Source organism: Elephas maximus, chromosome 23 (genome assembly GCF_024166365.1).
Source record: "Elephas maximus indicus isolate mEleMax1 chromosome 23, mEleMax1 primary haplotype, whole genome shotgun sequence".
NCBI classification, from domain to species: Eukaryota; Metazoa; Chordata; class Mammalia; order Proboscidea; family Elephantidae; genus Elephas; species Elephas maximus.
The window spans coordinates 66,750,441-66,773,497 of NC_064841.1; the positions used below are offsets into that span (position 1 = coordinate 66,750,441).

A 23,057-nucleotide genomic window follows, 5' to 3' on the forward strand; every position below is an offset into this window, starting at 1 on the left:
TATATATGAGAAGGCTGAGACCCAGAGAGATCTGCAAAACTGTCACACAGCTGCTGAGGAAGATCTAAGACACAGGTGTTCGAATCCCACCCAAGGCTTTATCCATTGTATCCATCACTCTCTTTCTCTTCCTTTCTCCCCAGCCCCTCTTACTTTTCTTTTACCAAAAAACACATTCTGACTTCAAATATCTTTACCTTTGCCCAAATTATGGCTGATATTTTCATTTCAATTTTCGCTTCAGGGTTCAGAATTCACATTCAAAACCTTGGCTTTCTATGAAGAAAGGATTTTCCTAGCCATTCAAAGTAACAGGTTGTTTGGGGAAAACAACAACAGAAACTTAGTATTCCTCTCATCACTATAAACAGTTTATAGCTGGTTGAATACATTTTTTTCCCTTAAGGTCATTTAAAGCAAACCCTGGTGGCATAGTGGCTAAGTGCTAAGGCTGCTAACCAAAGGGCTGGCAGTTTTTAAGATCATTTAAACTGTCTAAGCTCCTTAGAAACCCTATGGGGCAGTTCCACTCTGTCCTATAGGGTCACTATGAGTCGGAATTGACTTGAAGGCAACGGTTTTCTTTGTTCTGTTTTTTAGTTTTTTAACAAAAGCTACTTTGTTGTCAGTCTCTTCTGTGACCTTGCGGGCTGCATTCTACTTTCAACGAAACAGTTTCTAACATTAAATCTCTTGAGATACATCATCAAGTAACATATTACGATCATTATGTCCATAAAAGAAATGACTATTGTCATACTGAAGAAAAGATTCCAGGGGCAACAAGCGCCTTCAGCACTGGAAGTGTGAGTATTTACATTTCAGTCAAGACACCTCTCTGTCCCCTAGAGGGGGAATTACCTGCCATGTTGAATACCTTTGGATAGCAGTAGTTATTCTTGAAATACAAATGAAGAAATAAACACTTCAAATCAAATCACTGGCATGATTTTCAATTAACAAAATTCACTGTGAATGACCCGAGTATTTTATTGCATACATTCTAAACGTGTAAATTGGTTAAAATATTTGACACTAGTTTACATTGTGCAAACTTTAAGCTGATATTTTTAAAGTAGGCATGAGTTTGGAGCTTACTACATAATTTCCCTGAATGAAATCTTTAGTAAAATTTTTCTGTAAATTTGAGCTTGACTAGAGGTTTCTTTAAAAAAAAAAAAAAATGCTCATCTTAGTTCAAAACTTCTTAGTTCGGTTAACAATGTCCATCATAGCTTTTAAAATTTAAAACTCAAACGTTAAATGTAATTGTTTTCAAGACTATTAAACATCCAATATAAGTTATCAAACTTTTCCTGATCAATATAGTTTCCTACTGTTTTTATTTCTCTATTCTAAAATTGCCAAAGGAAGAGATTATGTTCAAAGTGTACTTCTTGAAATTTTTCCTAAAATTAATCTTACTCCCCTAGGTAACAATTCCCAAAGGTTTTCATTATGTCACTATGTGTTTATAACTTCTTGGTAAAATAGATGTCAGGCCATATTATGAAAATGTCTGGTATGTAGAAACGATATAAAAACAGTTAAAAAATTAAGATAATGAGTCAGGCTAACTACGCTCAAATCCAGCTTTTTCCACCAACTAACTTGATGATGGAGCCCTGGTGGCACAGTGGTTAACCTTTGGCTGCTAACCAAAGTCTTGGCAGTTGGAATCCACCAGCTGCTCCTTGGAAACCCCATTGGGTAATTCTACTCTGTCCTATAGAGTCCCTATAAGTCAGAATCTACTGGACAGGAATAGGTTTGTTTGTTTGTTTGTTTTAACTTGATGATTTTGGACACATTCTTAAACCCTTTGTACATTAGTCTCCTCATTTAATACTACTTAGTAGATGAATTTGGATGACTTTGTTGTGAGGATTAAACTAGTCAACATATATAAGGTGCTAAGAACAGCCTTAGGCAGAATGTACATACAAATATTAGTTATCATGGAGCCCTCATGGCACAGTGGTTAAAGCACTAGGCTGCTAACCTAAAGGTGGGTGATTCGAACCCACCAGCGGCTCTGCAGGAGAAAGATGTGGCAGTCAGCCTTGGTAAAGATTTACAGCCTTGGAAACCCTATGGGGCACTTCTGCTCTGTCCTATAGACTCTATTGTGAGTCGGAATTGACTCAACAGCAGAGGGTTTTCATTTTATTATTATTATATAAGTACTTTTTTTTTAAGTACAGCTATAATTATTCTATAATTATTCTATATAGAGTAATAATTGTTATATTAAAAAAAAAAAAAAAGAACACTGCTTCTGAGTGGATTCCAACTCCAAGTGACCCCACAGGACAGAGCAGAACTACCCAATAGGGTTTCCATGGAGCAGTTGGTGGATTCCAACTGCCAACCTTTCAGTTAGCAGCCAAGCACTTAACCACTGCACTACCATTATATTGTGTTATGTCATATTATTATAACAGTAGACTCTCAGTAATTAATTACAGGATAAATGATTCCATGTGGAAAAACATCCTTTGTGCTGAAATACTTGAAGTTCAAACTTAATTACATTAAAATAAGCATAATATTTTATGGAGTATTAGTAAAGCCTTGAAATAGCTTTTGATTTTTATCTCATTAAGCCCCTTTCTTGCAAGATGACTGAGAATTACAAGGTCCTATCGGGTCGCTTTGAGCCAGAATCTACTCGACAGCACACAACAACAACGGCCTGGGCCAAGGTACACTCTTAGGGGAGGGGCTGGGCAAAAAGGATGTCTCTTACCAGGCCCAGGATTCAGAATTAAGAATCAAAGATGTAAAGTGTGAAAACCAAGATCTGTAAATCAATCACGTCAACGAGAGGCCCAGAAGCCAGGAAACTGGAGACTCAGGGAGGTGAGACAGAGTAAAGAACAAAGAGTCAAATAAGAAACCTGAAATTGGCCTTGGGATGAAACTTGGGACAAAATCTACAGCTAGCTTCATGACACCGGATTCCTGGGCGGGGAACCCATAGTTAAAGTGCAGGGACCTGGAGCAGGAAGTTCGTCCGTTACTCATCGCCATCCCTTCTGTACTGCTTAGACTGATGCATAACAAGTACTTTTATTTTAGGCGAATATACACACGCCAGATAATATATTCAACCTTTCCAGACGAAGAACATAAATGTGCAACATCATGACAAAAATAATATAAAAGGCATCTCCCTCATCGCAGAAAGATCAAACAAACATTGAGTTCCCCCGGACATCAAGACTTATACCAGAACACAATGATGTGATAAGATCATCAGCAGAAACGAGAACTACAGACCATGGCAGATACCGTACAGAATGGTGTTTGGGCCTCTCAAAGACTCCTCCGGGGAAAAGAAAGACACGCAAATAACAGCACAATAGTCAAATCAATAAAACCGACTTGTGTGTGAAATAAGGCATCAGTAGAAAATGATCTTTCTTTATATCAGATCTTTCCTAAAAAGGGGGACGAGGGAATCCTAGTTTGCTCTTGCACACAACGTGTTCATTTTCGTCTTGTGCAACAGAACACCATCTCCATAATGTGGAATCCAGTTCTACATGCAGGAAAACCCTTCAGGGAACTCAGATGACAGTTCGAGAATAACAAGAGCACGTGCCTTTGAGCTTACATTTCAGTTCCTTTGACAGCAATCCCCAAGTTTGCTGAAGAAAATATATCACATTTCAACATATACTTTTACTGTTGATAATATTTAACAACAGAGTATTAAATAATTTCATGAAGATAACACGCAAAACCAAGTAAGAGTGTTTTTCTTTTAGACACCGTTTCATTTTTATCACTTTTCATAAATGTTATCAATTTTTGCTCCAGGGATTATGGAAAGAAGTACTTTTATTTGTCTCTACTGCTTGGACATGTGGCAGAAATGAATTCTAACTTCATTATAATATGTGGAAGTGATACAGCACATTATGAATGCAAATTATATGCAAATACTTACCAAGTTTTCCATAATAAGCCATATACATTAACACAAAACAGATACTTAGATATACATGAAATATACACTTTCATGTTAGAAACAGTTCTTTTTCCACTTAGATAATTAGAATTCTTATTTTTAAAAGAAATAACCTCTTCTTTTTTATAGTATTCACATTTCTTTAAAAAAAAATTAGGTTTTACTAGCAATTCTTTAAGACAAGTACATTTCAAAATAGAAATAAAAAAGTATAACAACATCAGCTCTCGAAATTGCTCTACTTCTTGTGAACTGGGTCTTTTTTTTAACAGGGCAAATGCACCATTTCAAGACAGTAACGTTACTTACTCTACACCAGGTATCTGCCATTCATCGCATTGATGAATACATGGCCTCTACAGTATTCTAGTAAAGATTAAACACTAAAGCAAAAAGAGCCACATCGATAGACACAGAGCTTTGTGGTTTTGTTGTTGCTGTTGTCATTTGACAAGCACCGAAGAAACGATCAAGATCTTTGGCACGTTACTTACTGATGGGTAGAGGTAACCTTCTCCATTCATGGCTATATACAACCCTGTCTTCACTCCCTGGATGGCAACAACACGCAGGCCCACTGGTATGAGGTTGAACAGTGCTGTGAAGACAAACGTGGTCTGTCATGAACGGGCGGGGAGAAGCAAAAGATTGCCATAACTTCTTCCTTTCTCATTTCTTTTGTTTAAGCAACAACACCTTTGTTGCCATCTTCCAAGAAGTTCCAATCAAATCATTTTTTTTTTCTTTATAATTACGAAGTTTCTGCGATGGGTAAAATTAGCACTTCAGCTTCAATTTGTAAATCTCCTTAGCCGTCTTTCCTACAATACTCTGAAGAACTGATGGGATAATAAACAGCATCAAACATGTAATCATGATTCTGGTTTCTGACATCATTTGACACCAAAAGAAATCAACTGTGGAGATCCTCACAAGGCAGGACTTACCAAGTTCAAGCTGAATGCTTATTTTGGCCTTTCCTGCAAAAAGTGAGATCTATCATCACAATGCAGTATAGGCTGGAAATTAAAGAGGCAATCCCCAAACCAAATTACTCCTGGAAAACCAACCTGATACTCCAGGAACACTAAGAAAAGGTGTGTGTCTGCCAATGTGTTAAATTTAGAAAGAACTAATCAAATTGAATGGCATGCAAATTTTGGAGGGAGATTTTCTTTATTACTATGTCATAAAAATATGAATGAATACCAAAACAGAAAGGGAAAAGCACTCAATTCTACCAAACTAACATTTTTAATTTTTTTAAGAGAAAAAAATTCATTCTGTTCCATGTTTATTTTTGGCCCTTGTCAATAAATACATATTTTCACATAGTACAGATGTGATGTTATGCTTGATTTTTTTCTTTTTAATTTTTTTTTTTTTTTTTTTAGCATATTGCCCTGCCAGAATTCATACGATACCAGTTTATTGGGTCTTCTAACGCCATTTGTGGTGATAACGGTTTGATGATTTTGGAGATTTTATTGAAAGTACATTTGCAGGAGAGCTGTTAACTCCCCGCAGTGAGATTAGCTGTTTCCACTCAAGTCTTTCTTGACCTCAGTCTAATTCTAAGCAATAAGACCACACCGAACAGATACCGATAGTACTAAAATGTTGAAGCAAGTGTGTAAGAAAAGTATCTCAGGTCTAGGTTCTCAACTGCACTTCACAAAATAAATAAATGAAATCATATGAAAAACCTGGGGATTTTGTCTTAAATCCATGGGTCTACTCCTTATATTATTGAAAATGTCCTTTATAAATTGTGTTCTACTTAATTCTCTGGGACATGTTTTCTCTGAATGGGATGGAGATAGTTACATTATCACAAGTTACTGATTCCAAGATCTCATGATATCTGTGGGACATAAAGGATAAAAGAAAAATGTCAGGCCGTGGCCATAGGTAATGAACCCTGGAAGAATAATCAGGGTATATATGCAGGTACCTGAATATTAGCTTTTGCCCAATGCGTACTAACATTGGACTGTGTTCTGTGGAGTTTAGGGACTTGGTCTCAGATATATTATACTTAAGGAGGAATGAGGCTTATTTTTGCTTATTTTATACTATTTAGTATTAAATTTGTGTGTAGAGGAGGTACTGAGTACAATGGAGTACTTGAGCCATTGTAACTCTCAGTATTCCTTCTTCATGAAAGCAGGGCATTTTCTCTATTGTCTTCTAGAACACCTGAACTATCTCCTCGACTTCATATTTAGAAAAGTTGGACACTATAGGATAATTCCCAATTTATATGCTAATGTTTTGGGGGAAAATTTAATCATATGCCTGGCCGTGCAAACTATTCTAACCTAACCAATTATAACCTTTATACAGGCCTAATAGTATTTGTAGGAGCTAGGGCTTTTATATACTTAATATAAGGAGCCCTGGTGGTGCAGTGGTTAAAGCTTTTGGCTGCTAACTGACAAATGTTGGCGGTTCAAACCCACCAGACACTCTATGGGAGAAAGACATAGAAGTCTGCTTCCGTAAAAATTTACAGCCTTGGAAATCCTACGGGGTGGCTATGAATTGGAATGGACTTGACCACAGTGGGGTTTTTTAGTATTTAATATAGGTCAGATGGAATAGTTCTAGAAGGCAAGTGCATTATGAGCTCACCAAAACAATGTGGTTTGGGAAATAGAAAAATCTGAGAAGATAGAGAAAAATGACCACATAAAATTAATTCTTTTTCCAAGATTTTGGCTGAGATCTGAGTTATAAAATACAAGTTATTATAATTTACAGAATAACTCTAGAAAGTAGGTCCATATACCAACTGTAATATGAAAGAGCACTCAGAGCTGATCACGGTCAATCTGTGGTGCTAATTCTAAACCACAGATACCCACATTAACGGTCACATTGTTGTATTTTTTTCACACTTTTTATATTGTACATATTTATAAAGCGATGTCACAAAGCCTAGGGAGTAAGAACAATGAACAGATGTTCATGCTACTTTGTTTATTCTGTGGAACATTCTAGTTCTCCATGTAGGGGAAATTCTAAATCCTAGCTACACATAAAAATAGTCTGTATTTATAAAACAGGATGACCAGACACAGACCAAGTAAATCAGGTTCTCTGGGGGTAGGATTAGGTCATAAGGAGTTTTTTTTTGTTTTTTTTTTAAAGCTCATCAAGTGACCTTAACAAACAGCCAAGGTAAGAACCACAGTCCTAAACCCGGCGGGGTGATGTTCTTCGTGAGTGAGTGGCAAATTTTACCCATCAAGTTACAAGGTAGGGAATTAAAAGGTGATAGGGATTGGTTTTCTGAGGTTTAAACATTGCTGTAGTTACTAGCATATTGATATTTGTATAGTCTGATGAGTTGGAACCAACTTGATGGCAACTGGTTTGGTTTTTGGTTATTACGCTTGGAGTATCCGTTAAGTCTGATAAAGGGGGCAATGAAGTTTAAGAGCACAGAGAAAAAGCATATAGCTTTCCCAAAAGTAAACTTGGAGCAGGGAAGCATCCCCTGATAAGATACCATGTTGTCGTTGTCGTTGTTGTTGTGTGCCCTTGAGTCGATTCCGACTCACAGCAACCCTGTATGGCAAGACTAGAAGGCTGTAATCTTTACAGGAGCAGATCGCCAGGTCTTTCTCTCAAAGAGCTTCTGGTAGGTTTGAACTGCCAGACTTTCAGTTAGCAGCCAAGTACTTAACCACTATGCCACCAGGGTGCCTAATAACATACCATAGTTCTTGATAATCCTGACATTTACTAGATGAAGGAATGTTGCAAGAAACTTAAAGGAATAAACCTCTGACAATGAGTATGCTGATGAAATCATCTGGGGTGCCCACTTTTTTAGAGGAAAAGACCTTTCCAGGTCACAGGATAGCCAACGATGAGCAGTCAAGTGGCTACAGCATTGTCTATATCAGGACCATTTGTCAATCATCAACAGTTTTCATATAGTTTTTCCCTCCCAGAGATCTCTACACCTCAGGCTGGAAACCAGTGAGGACATGGGCTGACGTTTTTACCTTGCTCTCACTTTATCTAGGAAAATTCCCGACAAAGGCAGCTTAGCATGGTGGTTCTGACTTTACCTGGTTCTAAATAATTGCACATTTATTAATGGAAGGGTGGCTTTTAGATTCTGTCTTGATAGTTTCCTATTTACAAATAACATGCTCCTTGGAATCGAGGATGGCGCCACTTCGTCTCATGTACTTTGGACATATTATCAGAAGGGACCAGTCTCTGGAGAAGGGTATCATACTTGGTAAAGGAGAGGGTCAGTGAAAAAGAGGAAGACCCTCAACCAGATGGACTGACACAGTGGCTGCAACAACGGGCTCAAACACAGCAACTATTGTGAGGATGGTGCAGGACTGGGCAGTGTTTTATTCTGTTGTACATATGGCCACTATGAGCTGGAACCGACTCAATGGCACCTAACAACCACGTTCTTTGTTTATGTACAGGGATCATCAAAATTGCAACACATTTATGAGTTATATTACTCCCCTCCCTAAATCAGAATGGTTGTACTCTATATTAGATCTGTCAGCTTTTCTAATGCATGTTCTTATTTTTAAAAAACACACTTCTCTGCTCAAAACTTTCTAAGGTTCATAAGATCCCTGTAATGACTGGAGAAAAGAAAAAAAATGTACCGTTTTTTAATTAAAAATGTGTTTCAAGATAAAATGTGGTAGTGCACAAAAGTGGAGTTGATTATTCATTTCCATTGCTCTCACGAATCTGCTATAATTCTGCCAATTTTTTTGTTAAATTTTAGAGTCATACAATTTTTATAGCCTTTTGAAGAGAGAACCTTTATCTCACCCTATTTTATTCTGTTCTGCTATGTCTTGGAAATTTTGGAACGGTAACAAAACTAACCTAACTGGATTAAAGTGCACATAAAATGTACTGTGGTTTGTAAGAAGCTGTGGGCCAGGTCTTTGCTTAGAAATTCAAGTCCCTGGAATGTGACCACTGGAATTTGGTTCTGATTTGCTTTTACACAGGAGCTCCTGTTGGCTGCTTCCCTCAGGAATTGTTCCTCAAAAAAAAAAACAAACTATTTTTTAATTTTTTTTTTAGCATTTGTGGGGGTCAAAGGGAATTCCCATTTCCCAGGAATTCTTGCTTTTTCCGATGGAGTTAAACTATAGGAGGAAAGAAGCCCCACATATTTAGAGAACAGAGGTCGAGTATCTTCTAGTATCTCAGATTTCCAGTTCTAAAATTTAATATTATTCAGATAACCAGACTAAACATGTGTGTATGCATATAATACCAACATCTGCACTTCATAACTTAGAAAATCTTGTGTTCTTTATTTAATTTGGAAGCAATACATTTTAAAAGACAATGTCTAGTTGACATTTCTCAACCTGATACCAACTCCCATTGTTAAAAATTACCAAAGGTAGGGAAAATTTTTCATAAAACTTTGGAAGTAAATTGTTTTTTCCCAGGAGTCCAATTAAGCAGCATTTGCATACAGCTACAGTTTATGTCCTTTCTTAAGAATTTGAGGCATGACATGAATGGCATCAATCTCTCGTCTGATAAATTCTTCAGTGTCATGGCTCACAGAGTGATCAGAGTTACGGAAAGCTAGTTTTATGCTCTATTAGACTCTGGCCAATGAAAATCAGCACTGAAGATAGCAGGGTTATGAATATCTGAACTACATAACCCCACCACTGTAAGGCATGAGAAGAGAATAGTTTTTGTCAAAGAGTGGGTGAAGATACGGGGAAAAGAAAATGAAAACATACATTAGTCTTAACTATAAGAAATTGTCATTTTTTGGGAGATCAAACATGGTCAAATACTGATAATTTTAAAAGGTTCAAGCTAATAGCAAAACCCCAACTAATAAATAATCTCTGACATAGGTTGTTATAAATAAAAATGCCTCCTCTTCCCTGGGTCTCGATTGCTTCACCTTCCATTCTTAAATCAAAAGAGGAAATTAAGCAAAAATAAGCCAAAAAAACAAAACAATAAGGAAAAGGTTAAAAAGTACAAAAAGACATCGTAGACACAAGAAGAAGAAAGAGATTAGAAATTGAGGGAAAATGTACATAAAGAAAAATTAAAAAGAAGTTGAGGGAAAATTTAAAAAATGATGCAGTGGCTAAAGTCTAAAAAGCAAACACAATGGCTGGCAAAAATACTCTATTTTATGTCATTAGCTGCTTTCAGATCAGTATTACTGACAATTTGATTACTGGAATTTAAAACAGGATGTGCTTGTTATCTTGATTAAGTGTATTCAAATTCTTCATTCTTTTCATAGAACGATGTTATCTATGCAAAGAATAAACGATACTGGATGAAAAGGCTCATATCTGCTCCTGAATCACTAGTAATATTTCCTGTGATTTAAATATTTCTAATAAAGTCTATTTTTGCTTCTCACTAACTCTTCCAAGCAGTAAAAGATGTGTCTTTTTTAGAACAAATAAATCAAAAAGAAACCTGATGCCAGTATAAACAGGAAATGGGAAAGAAAAAGACATTTGAAAATGGAGGGACACCAGAACAAAAATACAAAGAAGTCATATATAAAGATAGTAAAATGAAGAGAAACATGTATGCAATGGACGGTGTGTGGCTTTTTAATAATAATAATAAATATCACCCACCCATTTCTATAAAGAAATAAAACATTTTGTACAATGTATTTAGAAGCGTAGATTCCATATCCTCTCTATAGAAGAAATATCTTTTTTAATGCAAAGAATTCAAAAGTTGCATATGTATTATTTGAGATAACTAATACTTGTAGCTCTTAAATTTACATTGTTATCATTAAGAAGCTATAGGTCTGATAAAATAATACATCCAAAGTAAGCGTGTAAACAATTTCACTGGTGTACTTATTTTACTTTTATGACAAAGAGATTAAAAGAAACAATCTGCTGGGTGTAACAATTGTTTGAAAAAAAAATATTATCTTAAAGTCACAGGTTTCTTTCGTTATTCTGTTAATATTTTCATCCAAATATTTTAAGTAAAATTGTACATGATGTTCTAGTGTGTAACATTTTGTAAAAAGTAACCAACACAAGCAAATATTGGCAGACGTATTTTAAGAAGTCATTTAAGTAGCATTCTATCTTCTACAGACTGTGTTAACTAATGGCCTGCTGTTGTCACTTACTAGAATTAGTGCTGTCATCCTTGGTTCCATCGAGAGCTCCATCGGGGTGCATTTGCAAGTAGTAGCCTTGCCTGCAATATAACCTGGTCACTATACCCTTGAGCTGGGGATCTGAAAGGCAAACATAGTTATCATAAGCCTCACAATGTGTCATGACACAGCTTTTTTTTTTTCTTTTCTTTTTTTCACAGTAAGAGGACATTTTATAGAAGTAACATGTCAGATATTATGTCCCCTAGATTCCTCTGTGTTCATATCAAACCTGGAGTATATTCATCACAGAGGCTGAAGAAAATCCAGTAGTAGTCCTTAGTAAGTTACATAGACTAGGCCATTTCATGCAACTAATATTAAACTATCAGCTTAAACTGGTACTCTCTTTCAGGACAGCAGCATAAGAGTTTTGCAAACTTCTGGTGCTAAGAAATTTTATTAAAGGCTTTTCAATTCATCATTATTTTTTTTCTTAAGTTGACAAGTAACCCCCAAAATTTAAAAACAAAAATTTTTTTAAATTCCTACTAACATTTTGATACACATTCTCAGAAAAAGCCCAATGTGGAGACTGTCCCCTAACTTGCTATCTGTAGCATTTATGCACGATTCATAAGAAAATGGACAAATCTACTTCTGAATTCAAAGTGAAGTGAAGCACAATTGAACAACTATAGAGGGAGGTCATCTCAGAAGTAATAATGTACAAAATTAGAAAAATTATGCACGGGATCCTATTAATGTCTATAGTGTCATGCACTGCATAATGTCCGTTCAGGCAATGCCCTGCAGCATATACGTCCACTGTCCCATACGTTTATAATAGAGTTCAGAAATCCTAATCAGAGAACTAGACATAGAGAATGTAACACTTAAAAAACACCTCCAAACTGTGCAATATTTTCATGAGCGTCACAAAATAGTGTGTGTGTGTTCATTATTACAAACCACTCACTGCATGTATTTAACAGAAATTTTTAATATAACAGGCTTTATGGCAGCCTGTTCTTAAGTACAATCTGTACGTAACTCAGACCTTCGTAACCCGGGGACTGCCTGCATACAATATGGTGTTCGCACAATGTTCAAGCCACATAATGTCCTACTTCATAGGTCTTATTATGGACGTTAACAGGAAAGGAGGGAGAGTGTATCGATGTTTATTAAAACAAAAGGGGAAATTATATAGTAACAGACTTCTCATTTGACTTGTCATTGGAAAGACAACTACTCTAGTAATCCGGCCCTTCACAAAGAGCTAGTTGTACCTTTGTAACAGATGAATAGATAGACAAATTACGGTATATACACATAATGAAATACTACACAACAATAAAGAACAATGAGGAAACTGTGAAACATGTCACAACATGAATGAATGTGGAGCGAAATAAATCGGTCATGAAAGGACAAATATCGTATGAGACCGCTGTTATAAAAACCCAAGTAAAGGTTTACACAAAGAAAGAAACAATCTTCGATGGTTACAAGGGAGGAGAGAGATGGGGAGGGGAAATCAATAACTACATAGTAGACAAGTATCAACTTCGGTGAAAGGAAAGACCACACACAATACAGACGAAGTCAGCACAACCTGACCAAGGCAAGGTCATAGAAGCTTCCTAGACACAATCAAACACCTTGAGGGACGAAATTACTGGGGCTGAGGGCTGTGGACCATGGTCTCGGGGGACATCTAGGTCAACTGGCATAATATAATTCATAGAGAAAATGCTCTACATCCTACTTTCGTGAGTAGTGTCTGGGGTCTTAAAAGCTTGTGAGCAGTCACCTAAGACACATCTCTTGGTCCCATCACATCTGAAGCAAAGGAGGATGAAGAAAACCAAAGACACAAGGAAAATATTAGTCCAAAGGCCTAATGGACCGCATGAACCAGAGCTTCCGCCAGCCTAAGCCTAGAAGAAATAGATAGTGCCCAGCTACCACCACTGACCATTCTGACAGGGATCACAATAGAGGGTCCCAGACAGAGCAGGAGAAAAAGTACAACAAAATATAGAACAAGTTGACAAAAAAAAAAAAAAAAAAGACCAGACTTAGTGGTCTGACAGACACTGGGGAAACCCCTAGAATATGGCCCCCAGCCAGCCTGCTAACTCAGAACTGAAGCCGCTCCTGGAGTCCACCTTTCAGCCAAAGACTAGACAGGCCTATAAAACGAACAATAACACACATGAGGAATGTGCTTCTTAGTTCAACCAAGTATGCGAGACCAAATGGGCAACACCTGCCCATAAGCAAGATGAGAAGGCAGGAAAGGACAGGAAAACTGGACAAATGGACATGGGGAACCCAGGGTGTAAAGGGAAAGGGGGAGAATGCTGACACATTGAAGGGATTGCAACCAATGACAAAGTACAACTTACGCACAAATTTTTTAATGGGAAACTAATTTGCACTGTAAACTTTCACCTAAAGCACACTAAAATTAAAAGAAAAAAAACCATGAAAGTGGTTCTTAGGACTGTGGTACATATGTCCCCATAGCATATGACTTTCAAGAGCACATAATTCTAAGATGTCCATTAGTGGAAAAATACCATTGTGCCTTAGTCTGCAGGTCACTTAGTAAGTCTTTACTGGGATATCAACCTTCTAGTTACTGAGGACTTTTTTTTCGTAATTTTGCTGTATCATATTTATGCTATTTACTGAGAATAAGTCACATAAAAAAAGAGAGAGAGAGAAGAAAAGCAGAAAAAGGGGGAAGTATTTCTTGATTATCATAAAAACATACAGAGAATTATAAAGATTGACAATTTTTTGCTGCACAACCTTTATGTTCTGACATTACTTATTTCAAAACAATCCTATATCTTAGCCGTTACACCTTCTAGATGTGAGTTAACTTGGATAGTCAAGGTCATAAGAAGGCACTTATTTTCTCATGAGTACCCTCACACTTACACTAAAAGAGCCCTTCTTGACCGCACCCCATTTCTGATAAGGGAATACAAGTAATTCATAAAATCATGTCTTTGATTTTGTTTTGTTTTAACTTTGGTTTAATTTCAAGGAACAAAACCAAGATGAGTTTTCAGTCATCTAGTTTCACATTACTTGGTATTTTTCTTTTTTAGAAATAATAGCAACGCTGATTGTGTTCTTCCAAGGTGCCAGGCATTGTTTGAAGCACATTACACAATTAATTCATTGAATCTTCATCACAAATCTACTTAATAGGAAGCCAATTTTGAAGATGAGGAAATTGAAACACAGAGTGATTAATTTGACAAATAGCACGTCACTAGCAAGTGCAGACCCGAGATTTTAACTTAGCATTCAGCTCCAGGGTCTGCCCATTTAACAGGTTGACTACGTTGCTTCTATAAAATGAACAATTGAACTAAGACATCTTAAACACCTAAAAATGGATGCAAACTAATCTGTTTTTTATTTGAAATGAGCATTTCAAAGGTTAAGCACAACTGTGTCTAAGCCCAAATTTTGCATAATCTGAGCTGATCCCGTGATACAAAGCAGTAACACAAGGGTTGCAAAGGATCAAAGTCCTTGAAAATATCTTCTAAGATCCACCCCACTTTGCCATTGGTTGCATTTCCAATCATCCCTAGTACATGAAAGCCTCACCAAAACTGCAAATTCAGTACGATAAGTTTAAAATTGCCCCCAGTTCCATTTCCAACTCAAACCCCACCTGCCTCCACCAACACTAGCCAAAAGGCATTGGTACCCCTGACTTCACTATTTATATTAACAGTATCAGTGCCCCAAGATCACTTGTCTTTTTGATTCCATCTATTGCTTTGTCCAACCCCTACAGATGCTGTCTTCACAATGTCCCTGGCTCTTTTTCCTGCTTCTACTTTCACTATCTGCAACCAGTTCAGCTCCTTATTGCCTCTCTTAGCTGGTTCCCCCACCCACAGTTTGCCTCTTCCAATCCATCAGATCCGGAAATATACAGCAAATCTTCGCTGCCCTGGTGGCGCAGTGGTTAAGACCTTGGCCGCTAACCAAAAGGTCAGCAGTTTGAATCCACCAGCCACTCCTCGGAAATCCTCTGGGGCAGTTCTACTCAGTCCTATAGGGTCGCTATGAGTCGGAATCAACTCAATGGCAAGCATTTGGGTTCTTCACCGCCTACTGAATTATGTAAAAAAAAAATAAAAATTATCATTTTTATTTTTTTTTGTAATTATGTACACACCCTATTATACGAGGGCCCCATCCTATCTGCCTGGCCTTGTTTTCTACTACACCCACCCTAGTTCTTATAATTAGCAGAACCTGAGTCACTATGGGTGTCCTACCAATATTCCATAATTTCCTACCTTTATCTGTCTCTATTATGGTTACCTGCATAAAGATGCTTCCTTGCACATCTGCCTACACACACACACTTCCTTACCTACTTAACTCTTTCTACTCCTTCACAGTTCAGTTCCAACAACACTGCCTCAAGAAGAGGTCAGATGCCTCCTTTGAGTGTTTTTCTAGCTGCAGTCATCTTAGGTTAAATTTATTATTATTTTTAATATAAATGTTATTTTGGAAATATTTTAAATGCATCCAAAAGTACAGAAAACAATACAACCTGCATTCAGGTACCCACCATTGAGATTAAACATGTTAATATTTTGCCATATTTTACTTTACAACTCATGGGTACAGCCTCACATCTATAAGCACAATTATATGGTTAATGTCTGTCTCCCAAACTGGACTGTCAGCGTCATGAAGCGTATTAAAACATGTGATGTCACTCACCACTGTTTCTCCAGGGTCTAGATACATAAGATCAGTGCAATAAATATTTGCTGAATGAATACTGACAAACCCAAACTAAACTCGTTGCCGTCGAGTCAATTTTGACTCATAGTGACCCTATAGGACAGAGCAAAACTGCCCCATAGGGTTTCCAAGGAGCGCTTGGTATATTTGAACTGTTGGCCTTTTAGTTTGCAGCTGAACTCTTAACCACTACGCCACCAGGGTTTCCGAATACCGAGAAGGATGCAGTAAAATACCCAGCAATTTCATACGGTGCAGGTAAGGACGAACACTGGGACAATAATATGAAAACTCAAGATGGCGGTCACAGTAAAGCCTTAAAATGTCTGGAAGTTTTGATCAGGTAATTGTACTTTATGGAACTCTAACTTAAAAATAAAACAAACAAAAACTCAAAGTATGATAAAGCTTTGTGTAATAACATAAGTATATATAATATTCCCTATCTTTTTATCCATAGGAAAAAAATATTTGAGACAATAAACCAAATGCTAAATATGACTATCTTTTGATGCAGGTAATTTGAATATTTGTTTTTCAACATTTTCTTATTTTCAAATTTCCTCTAGTGATGACATGCTAGTTTTATAATGAAAAGCAAAAATTTTAATAAAATCTCTCTATCAATACTTTTTGGCAAAGAATGAGTAAAAATAGCATTGCAAACATATATGCAAATAATATTGCATACAATATTTCACTGTTATTTTTGTGGATCCTTGAGTCCACATCTGACCTTTCTGTAAGCAGCCAAGTGCTTAACTACTGCGCCACCAAACCAAACAAACCAACCAACCCACTGCCATGGAGTTGATTCCAACTCATAGCAACCCTATAGGACAGAGTAGAACTGCCTCATAGGGTTTCCAAGAAGCAGCTGGTGGACTCAAACTGCTGACCTTTTGGTTAGCAGCCAAGCTATAATATTTCATACTTACATGTAAATAACCTAAAACAAATATTACTATTGCATATCACCTCAAATTTCCCAGAACTCAGTTCATTAGTTTCTTTTTATACATAGACACATGCCCATAAAAACTTTGCTATGGTTCTTTATTACTTCTCATAAAATCTGGCAATATAAAACTAGCAACCGAAAGCTTAAGGCGACTCTGGAATTATCTAAAAAAAAAAAAAAAACTTTCTCCAAGGGCCAAAAGTATGCAACCAAATAGCAGAAAAGCAAAGAAACAACCACAAAAATCTACCTATGAAACAATTACATTTGTTATGTATGGCCAGGTGAAAGTACATCTAAGTTTATAGATCTACTGGATAGAGGAAGGCATGACCTTTTATTTGCTCACTCTACAGAAAGCCTTGACTTTGGTCTAAAGTGTGCTGGACAAATTGCTTACATGCACTGTTTCGAGATGCTGTGAAAGAAAAGTTACCACCAAAGGATCAAGAAAATCTCACATTACTGCCAGAACAAAGAGGACCCAGACCAGGCAGCTGGAGTGATTCATTGCCTTGGGGGAAGATACAATATTAGAATTTTCTGTTTACATATTATGCCCCCATATAAGGAAGAAGTTAAGCTTTGCTAATATTTAATACATGAGTTGGCACTGCTGCCTTTAGTTGGTCATGTCGACATGGGACCTCTGCAGTATCTGAGTAAGGCTGGACCATTCTATAATTCTGATGGGTTGATGTAGTGACCCTTGCCTTCACTCCCTTGTTCCCAACTAGTGCTTTCAAAATGTTGAAGTTTACATGTTCCTGGTTAAATAGACTTATAAATTATATTATCTACTTTAATTCAATTTAGGATAGTATAGGAAAAAAAAAATCCCATAAAGATAGTATGGATTGGAAGTGATTCTAGTAAAGCAAGCACAAGGAAACACCTAGAAAATGGCAAAGATGTCATGTTTTCACCTATACAGATTATGTGATTAGAGACAAATATATAATCCAGCAACGAAAACAATGATGATCTATTCAGATGTAACAGGAAGCCAGTCAAAACAATTCGAAAATTTTAAGAGCACAACCTGAAACAGGTCTAGTATGATAAAAAAGGAACCCCATTCTAAATTCCTCCAGATATAAAGCTGTGAAAATATTACACGTGTGAAACAAACTTACACTGAGGTACATGCTCTTTTTTTTTTTTTTTATTAAATGGATGGGGTAAAAAAGCTTGGCAACATTCTTTTAACATGTGTCACATATAAGCCCTGCAAGAATGGGCATTTTGCTATCAACACCAGTGTATTCCAAATTCCTACAACTCAGACTCCCAATTAATAACTGAAGGATGAGTAAATATCTGAAGACCTACCCCTATTTTTTAGCCAACCATGTGAAAAATGAAAATTATTTTCAACTTCATAAAATTGCTAGAGTTCTTTATTCATTTCCAAAGCACACGCAGTAAGAGTATCTTGAAGACTAAGGTACGCCTGACCCAAGACATGGTATTTCCAATCTCATCATACACATGAGACTATGCTAGGCAGTGAATAAGGAAGACCAAAGAAGAGTTGACGCCTTTGAATTGTGGTGTTGGCGAAGAGTATTGAATATACCATGGACTGCCAAAAGAATGAACAAATCTGTCTTGGAAGAAGTACAACCAGGATGGCAAGACATCATCTTACATACTTTGGACATGTCAGGAGAGATTAGTCCCTGGAGAAGGACATTATGCTTGGTAAAGTACAGGGTCAGCGGAAAAGAGGAAGACCCTCAAGGAGATGGGTTGACACAGTGGCTGCAACAATGGGCTCAAGCATAACAACAATTATAAGGATGGAGCAGGACAGGGCAGTGTTTCATTCTGTTGTACATAGATAGGGTCGCTATGAGTCAGAATTAACTCAACGGCACCTAACAACAACAATCTGCTAAGTGAAGGCAATGGAGGTTCAGTGGTAGAATTCCCCCTTCCAGGCAGAGACCTGGGTTCTACTCCAACAAATGCACCTCACGCGAAGCCACCACCTGTCTGTCAGAGGAGCCTGGAGTGTTGCTATGATGCTCGACAGGTTTCAGTGGATCTCCCATACTAAGAAAGGCCTGGTGATCTACTTCCAAAAATCGGCCAGTAAAAGCCCTGTGAGTCACAATGGTCTCATTTGTAACCAATCATAATGACAGCACAGGAAACAGGCATCGTTTCCTTCCACTGTGCATGGGGTCGCCATGAGTCTGGAACCAACTCCACAATGGCCGCTAACAACAATAACAATCCGCTTAATTACACAAATTTGAAAACTTAGTCTCTCTTCCTTCTCTGTCTTAACTCTCTTCTTCCTTTCTTCTTGTTTTTCTATTTTCTATTCACTGTGCATCCACATTTTCCTAAAAACATTTTGAGGGTAGTCCTTGTGTGAAACCCCGTCCTAGCTATGCTCTATAACATTAATTAAAACAGAAAAGAACGAAAGCTAATGTGCATGTGAATCAAGAAAAAAAAAGATATTTATTAATATATTACCATCAACCCTCAGAACTGTGAGAAATGCAAATCGGTATCACTGCCCTCGGATACAGAGAAAAAAAATTATTTTTTTAAATTAAAATTATCACTGTCTTAGGAGTTTTTAGGAGTGGGTTCAATTAAGTCAATCACTGTCACAAATTGTTTTCATGCAATGTGCAGACTGGCAAAAGACGGATCAGGAGAACCCATCAAATGATGCGTGCGTTTTGAATCATTATTTAAAATGAAAAATGTATGATATGATTTCTGTATTTATATATAGCAAATATATTAATGTATATACATCATACACATTGCATGTTTATGTATACATAATTCTTGGTTCTAATTTGTTATCAGTGTAGGTTCTTAAATGTCACTCCTCTTTTAGCTATGGATAATCACCTTTTTTTTTACTGGATTAAAAGCAACTTTTGGGATACACATGCTGTGGGGAGAAAAATGAGGCAGCTCTAATTAGATTTTGGCACTCCTAGTAGGAAAAAATAACATTGTGAATAATTTATCCCAAAGTATAAATTATCATATAATCCAACCATAAAAATAAAGGATACCAAAGAACACTTCCAAAGGGCTGAGAAAAAAGGGTAGGGTAGGGGCACTAAGGTCAATGATCAAGAAATCTAAAGTAATGTGAAAACTTGCTACATCTTTCTGTTTATTCTTTAGGATGGCATTCCATTTCCTGTATGAATCGATCCCATGCTACCTCTAGGGTTCCATCCTTGAGGAGCTTTGTTGCAGACATTCCAGGCTAGTTGCTCAGCTCACTGCCCCAGTCCAATGCACTATTATGTCTGTTAAATTTTAACTGCTGTTTCCACAACCTAGAATGTCCTCTCCATTCCTTCTCTGCCTACTGGGATCCTATCCCTGTAGGTATGACAAGGGATAAACTCTTGCTTAAAAAAAAAAAAAAAAACAGTTCTTTTCCTCAAAGAGCCTGCATTCTATTGCAGGAAAAAGGGAAAACTCATAACAGAGTATTGTATCAATTGACCATGTGGTAAATTTGTGGGTTTACACGTCTTTCAGTCCTGCAAATACATTATAGATCCTTTCATGATTTGCACCATATATTACTCATATTACCATTGGGGGCACAAATAGTTAAGTGCTAGACTACTGGCTGAAGGTTGGAAGTTCAAACACACCCAGAGGTGCCTGGGAAGTCACGCTTGGTGATCTGCTTCCAAAAGCTCACAGCCCGGAAAACCCTATGGAGCACAGCTTATTGATATACATGAAGTCCTTATGAGGCAGAATTCACTTGACAGCAACTGGTTTGGTATATACATACGCATGTATATGTATGTATACTATACACATATATATTATATATACATATATAATATATATATAACATATACCCATAATAATGTATTTTGGATGGTTTTCAAGGCAAAACGCATTATTCTGGCTTGAAACCCAAAAAACCAAACCCACTGCAGTCAGGTCGATTCTGACTCACAGCGACCCTATAGGACAGAGTAGAACCCCTGGATAGAGTTTCCAAGGAGCGCCTAGCAGATTTGAACCCCCGACCTCTCGGTTAGCAGCCGTAGCACTTAACCACTATACCACCAGGGTTTCCATCCTGGCTTCAGATAAAGGTGAATGGGGGTTTTGAAATGGGCACCACAAATCATTTTTAAATTTTTTATGTAAATATGTTAACCAAAAAAAAAATATCTCTAGATAAAATATATTAAGAAAACAAATGTAGGGACAGCCTTATTTCTAGGGGGAAGTGTTTGAAGCATTCATTAAAGGGAAGGCAGGCAGCGAAACTTCTGCCTAACAGTTGACCTTAAGCTTCAGGAGGCAGTCCTAACACTGGTGTCTTGGGAATCCTTTGCAGGGTTGAACTCTCACTAGGTCTTTGAATGTCCAGTATCTACAAGCTCCACAAGTAGGCAAAGGTTTGGAGCTCAGTTAGAAATGTGCACCTTTCCAATGCCATTTTCCAGTGAGATTCACATTAGAAACATTTTAGAATTCTTATGGTCCCAGTATAATCCAGTACTGGATGATGAAATGGTCAAAATATTGACTCTACGGTTCCACCTTATTTATTCATCACCTTCAAAGAATTCCGTAATAAAATATGGCATGCTTTGCCCCATCAATTTATCCCTCCTAAATTGTAATTTGGAAACCCTGGCAGCATAGTGGTTAAGAGCTACGTCTGCTAACCAAAAGGTCGGCAGTTTGAATCCACCAGGTGCTCCTTGGAAACTCTATGGGACAGCTCTACTCTGTCCTATAGGATCGCTGTAAGTCAGAATCGACTCAACAGCAGTGGGTTTGTTTTTTTAATTGTAATTACTGATCTAAACAAATGTGCTTATAAATGTTAATTACATAACTACAAAAGACTATATGAACTACAAAATTCTTGTGCATATTTAAGTAAGAAAAAAAGGCTACCTAATTTGTCCTTCAGTGACTACATTTGGAATCCAAGTCAAGCTATTCTTATTACATCTAAGGAAGGCATCCCTGATCATATACGGCAATAGGGGTTCTTAATATATGAGTGACTTCATTTGCTCTTTGCCAGAACACACGAGCACATATGCAACGAAGTGGTATGCCTTGTCTCATTCCATGTGCTGGTGTGTCATTCTGCGTGGCATCTGCAGTATTTACAGAAATGAGCACATTATTCGTGTTCAGGATCCTTGTTAATATGCCGGTGACATCAAATACCAAAAGAAACTTAATATTACTTTGAGAAAATTTTATATCTTCTTTATATTACCATAAATTTGAGGAAGAACTGTACAGCCAACTGACTGAAAGCATTAATATTTCACAGCTTGAAAAGCAAGTTACTATGCATTTATTGAAAATTTAAAGTGCTATTTTCATGGAAAAAGTAGGATCTGGCATGTCTTAGTTTAGCTACTATTTAAATGCTATTAATTTTTAGTTCTTTATAAACATTTTTGGTGTGCATGTTTCTTATGACATTTTCAGATAAGAATTTCAAAGAAGTGTTTCAAAATATTAACGATATATTTGCAATAAGCCCGTATTGCTAAGTGTTTCAGATTAAATCACCAGACTATCCCATGCTTTCAGCCAGTCCCTAAAGCTTAATGATAATCTGCTATTTCTTATTACAGGTTATTTTGTTAAGAAAATCACTATGCAATAACTGGTGGAAACCACCTTTGGAATAAGAAAATCCTTATAAGCTCTAGTTTAAATAGTGATACCATGTCACAAAGGAGTCCTGGTGGCACAATGGATAAGCATTCAGCTGCTAACCAAAAGACTGGTGGTTCAGACTCACCCCACAGATCCATGGGAAAAAGGCCTGGTGATCTGCTCCCATAAAGATTATAGCCTGGGAAACCCTGTGGAGCAGTTCTACTGTATAATGCACGGGGTCACTATGAGTCGAAAATAGACTTGACAGCACATAACAACATCTCGTCACAATAAAAACACAAATGCACACACACACACACTCATAAAAACTGAATAGCAAAGAGTGGGGAAGACAGGTTTACTTTGCCATATGAAAGGCCAAAATCACATCCTTTAATTTGAACATTTTCACTTTATTCTGCTAAATAAAAGTCATTTTATTCTTATTATACTCAAATACAAATATAATAAACCAGTTGCCATTCAGTCAATTCCAATTCATAGTGACCCTGTAGGACAGAGCAGAACTGCCC

At 37.0% G+C, this 23,057-nt stretch overlaps 1 protein-coding gene across 2 annotated transcripts in view; it reads right to left on the bottom strand.

Annotated features, from left to right (window-relative positions):
* FGF14 (fibroblast growth factor 14) overlaps positions 1-23,057 on the bottom strand; it is a 729,563-nt gene that overhangs the window by 155,780 nt on the left and 550,726 nt on the right. For both annotated transcript variants that reach the window (XM_049867175.1, XM_049867176.1), the window contains exons 2-3: positions 11,136-11,246; positions 4,471-4,574 (exon numbers count right to left, since the gene is read on the bottom strand). In XM_049867175.1, the coding sequence (XP_049723132.1) occupies positions 4,471-4,574; positions 11,136-11,246 (215 nt within the window). The remainder of the gene's footprint in view (positions 1-4,470; positions 4,575-11,135; positions 11,247-23,057) is intronic.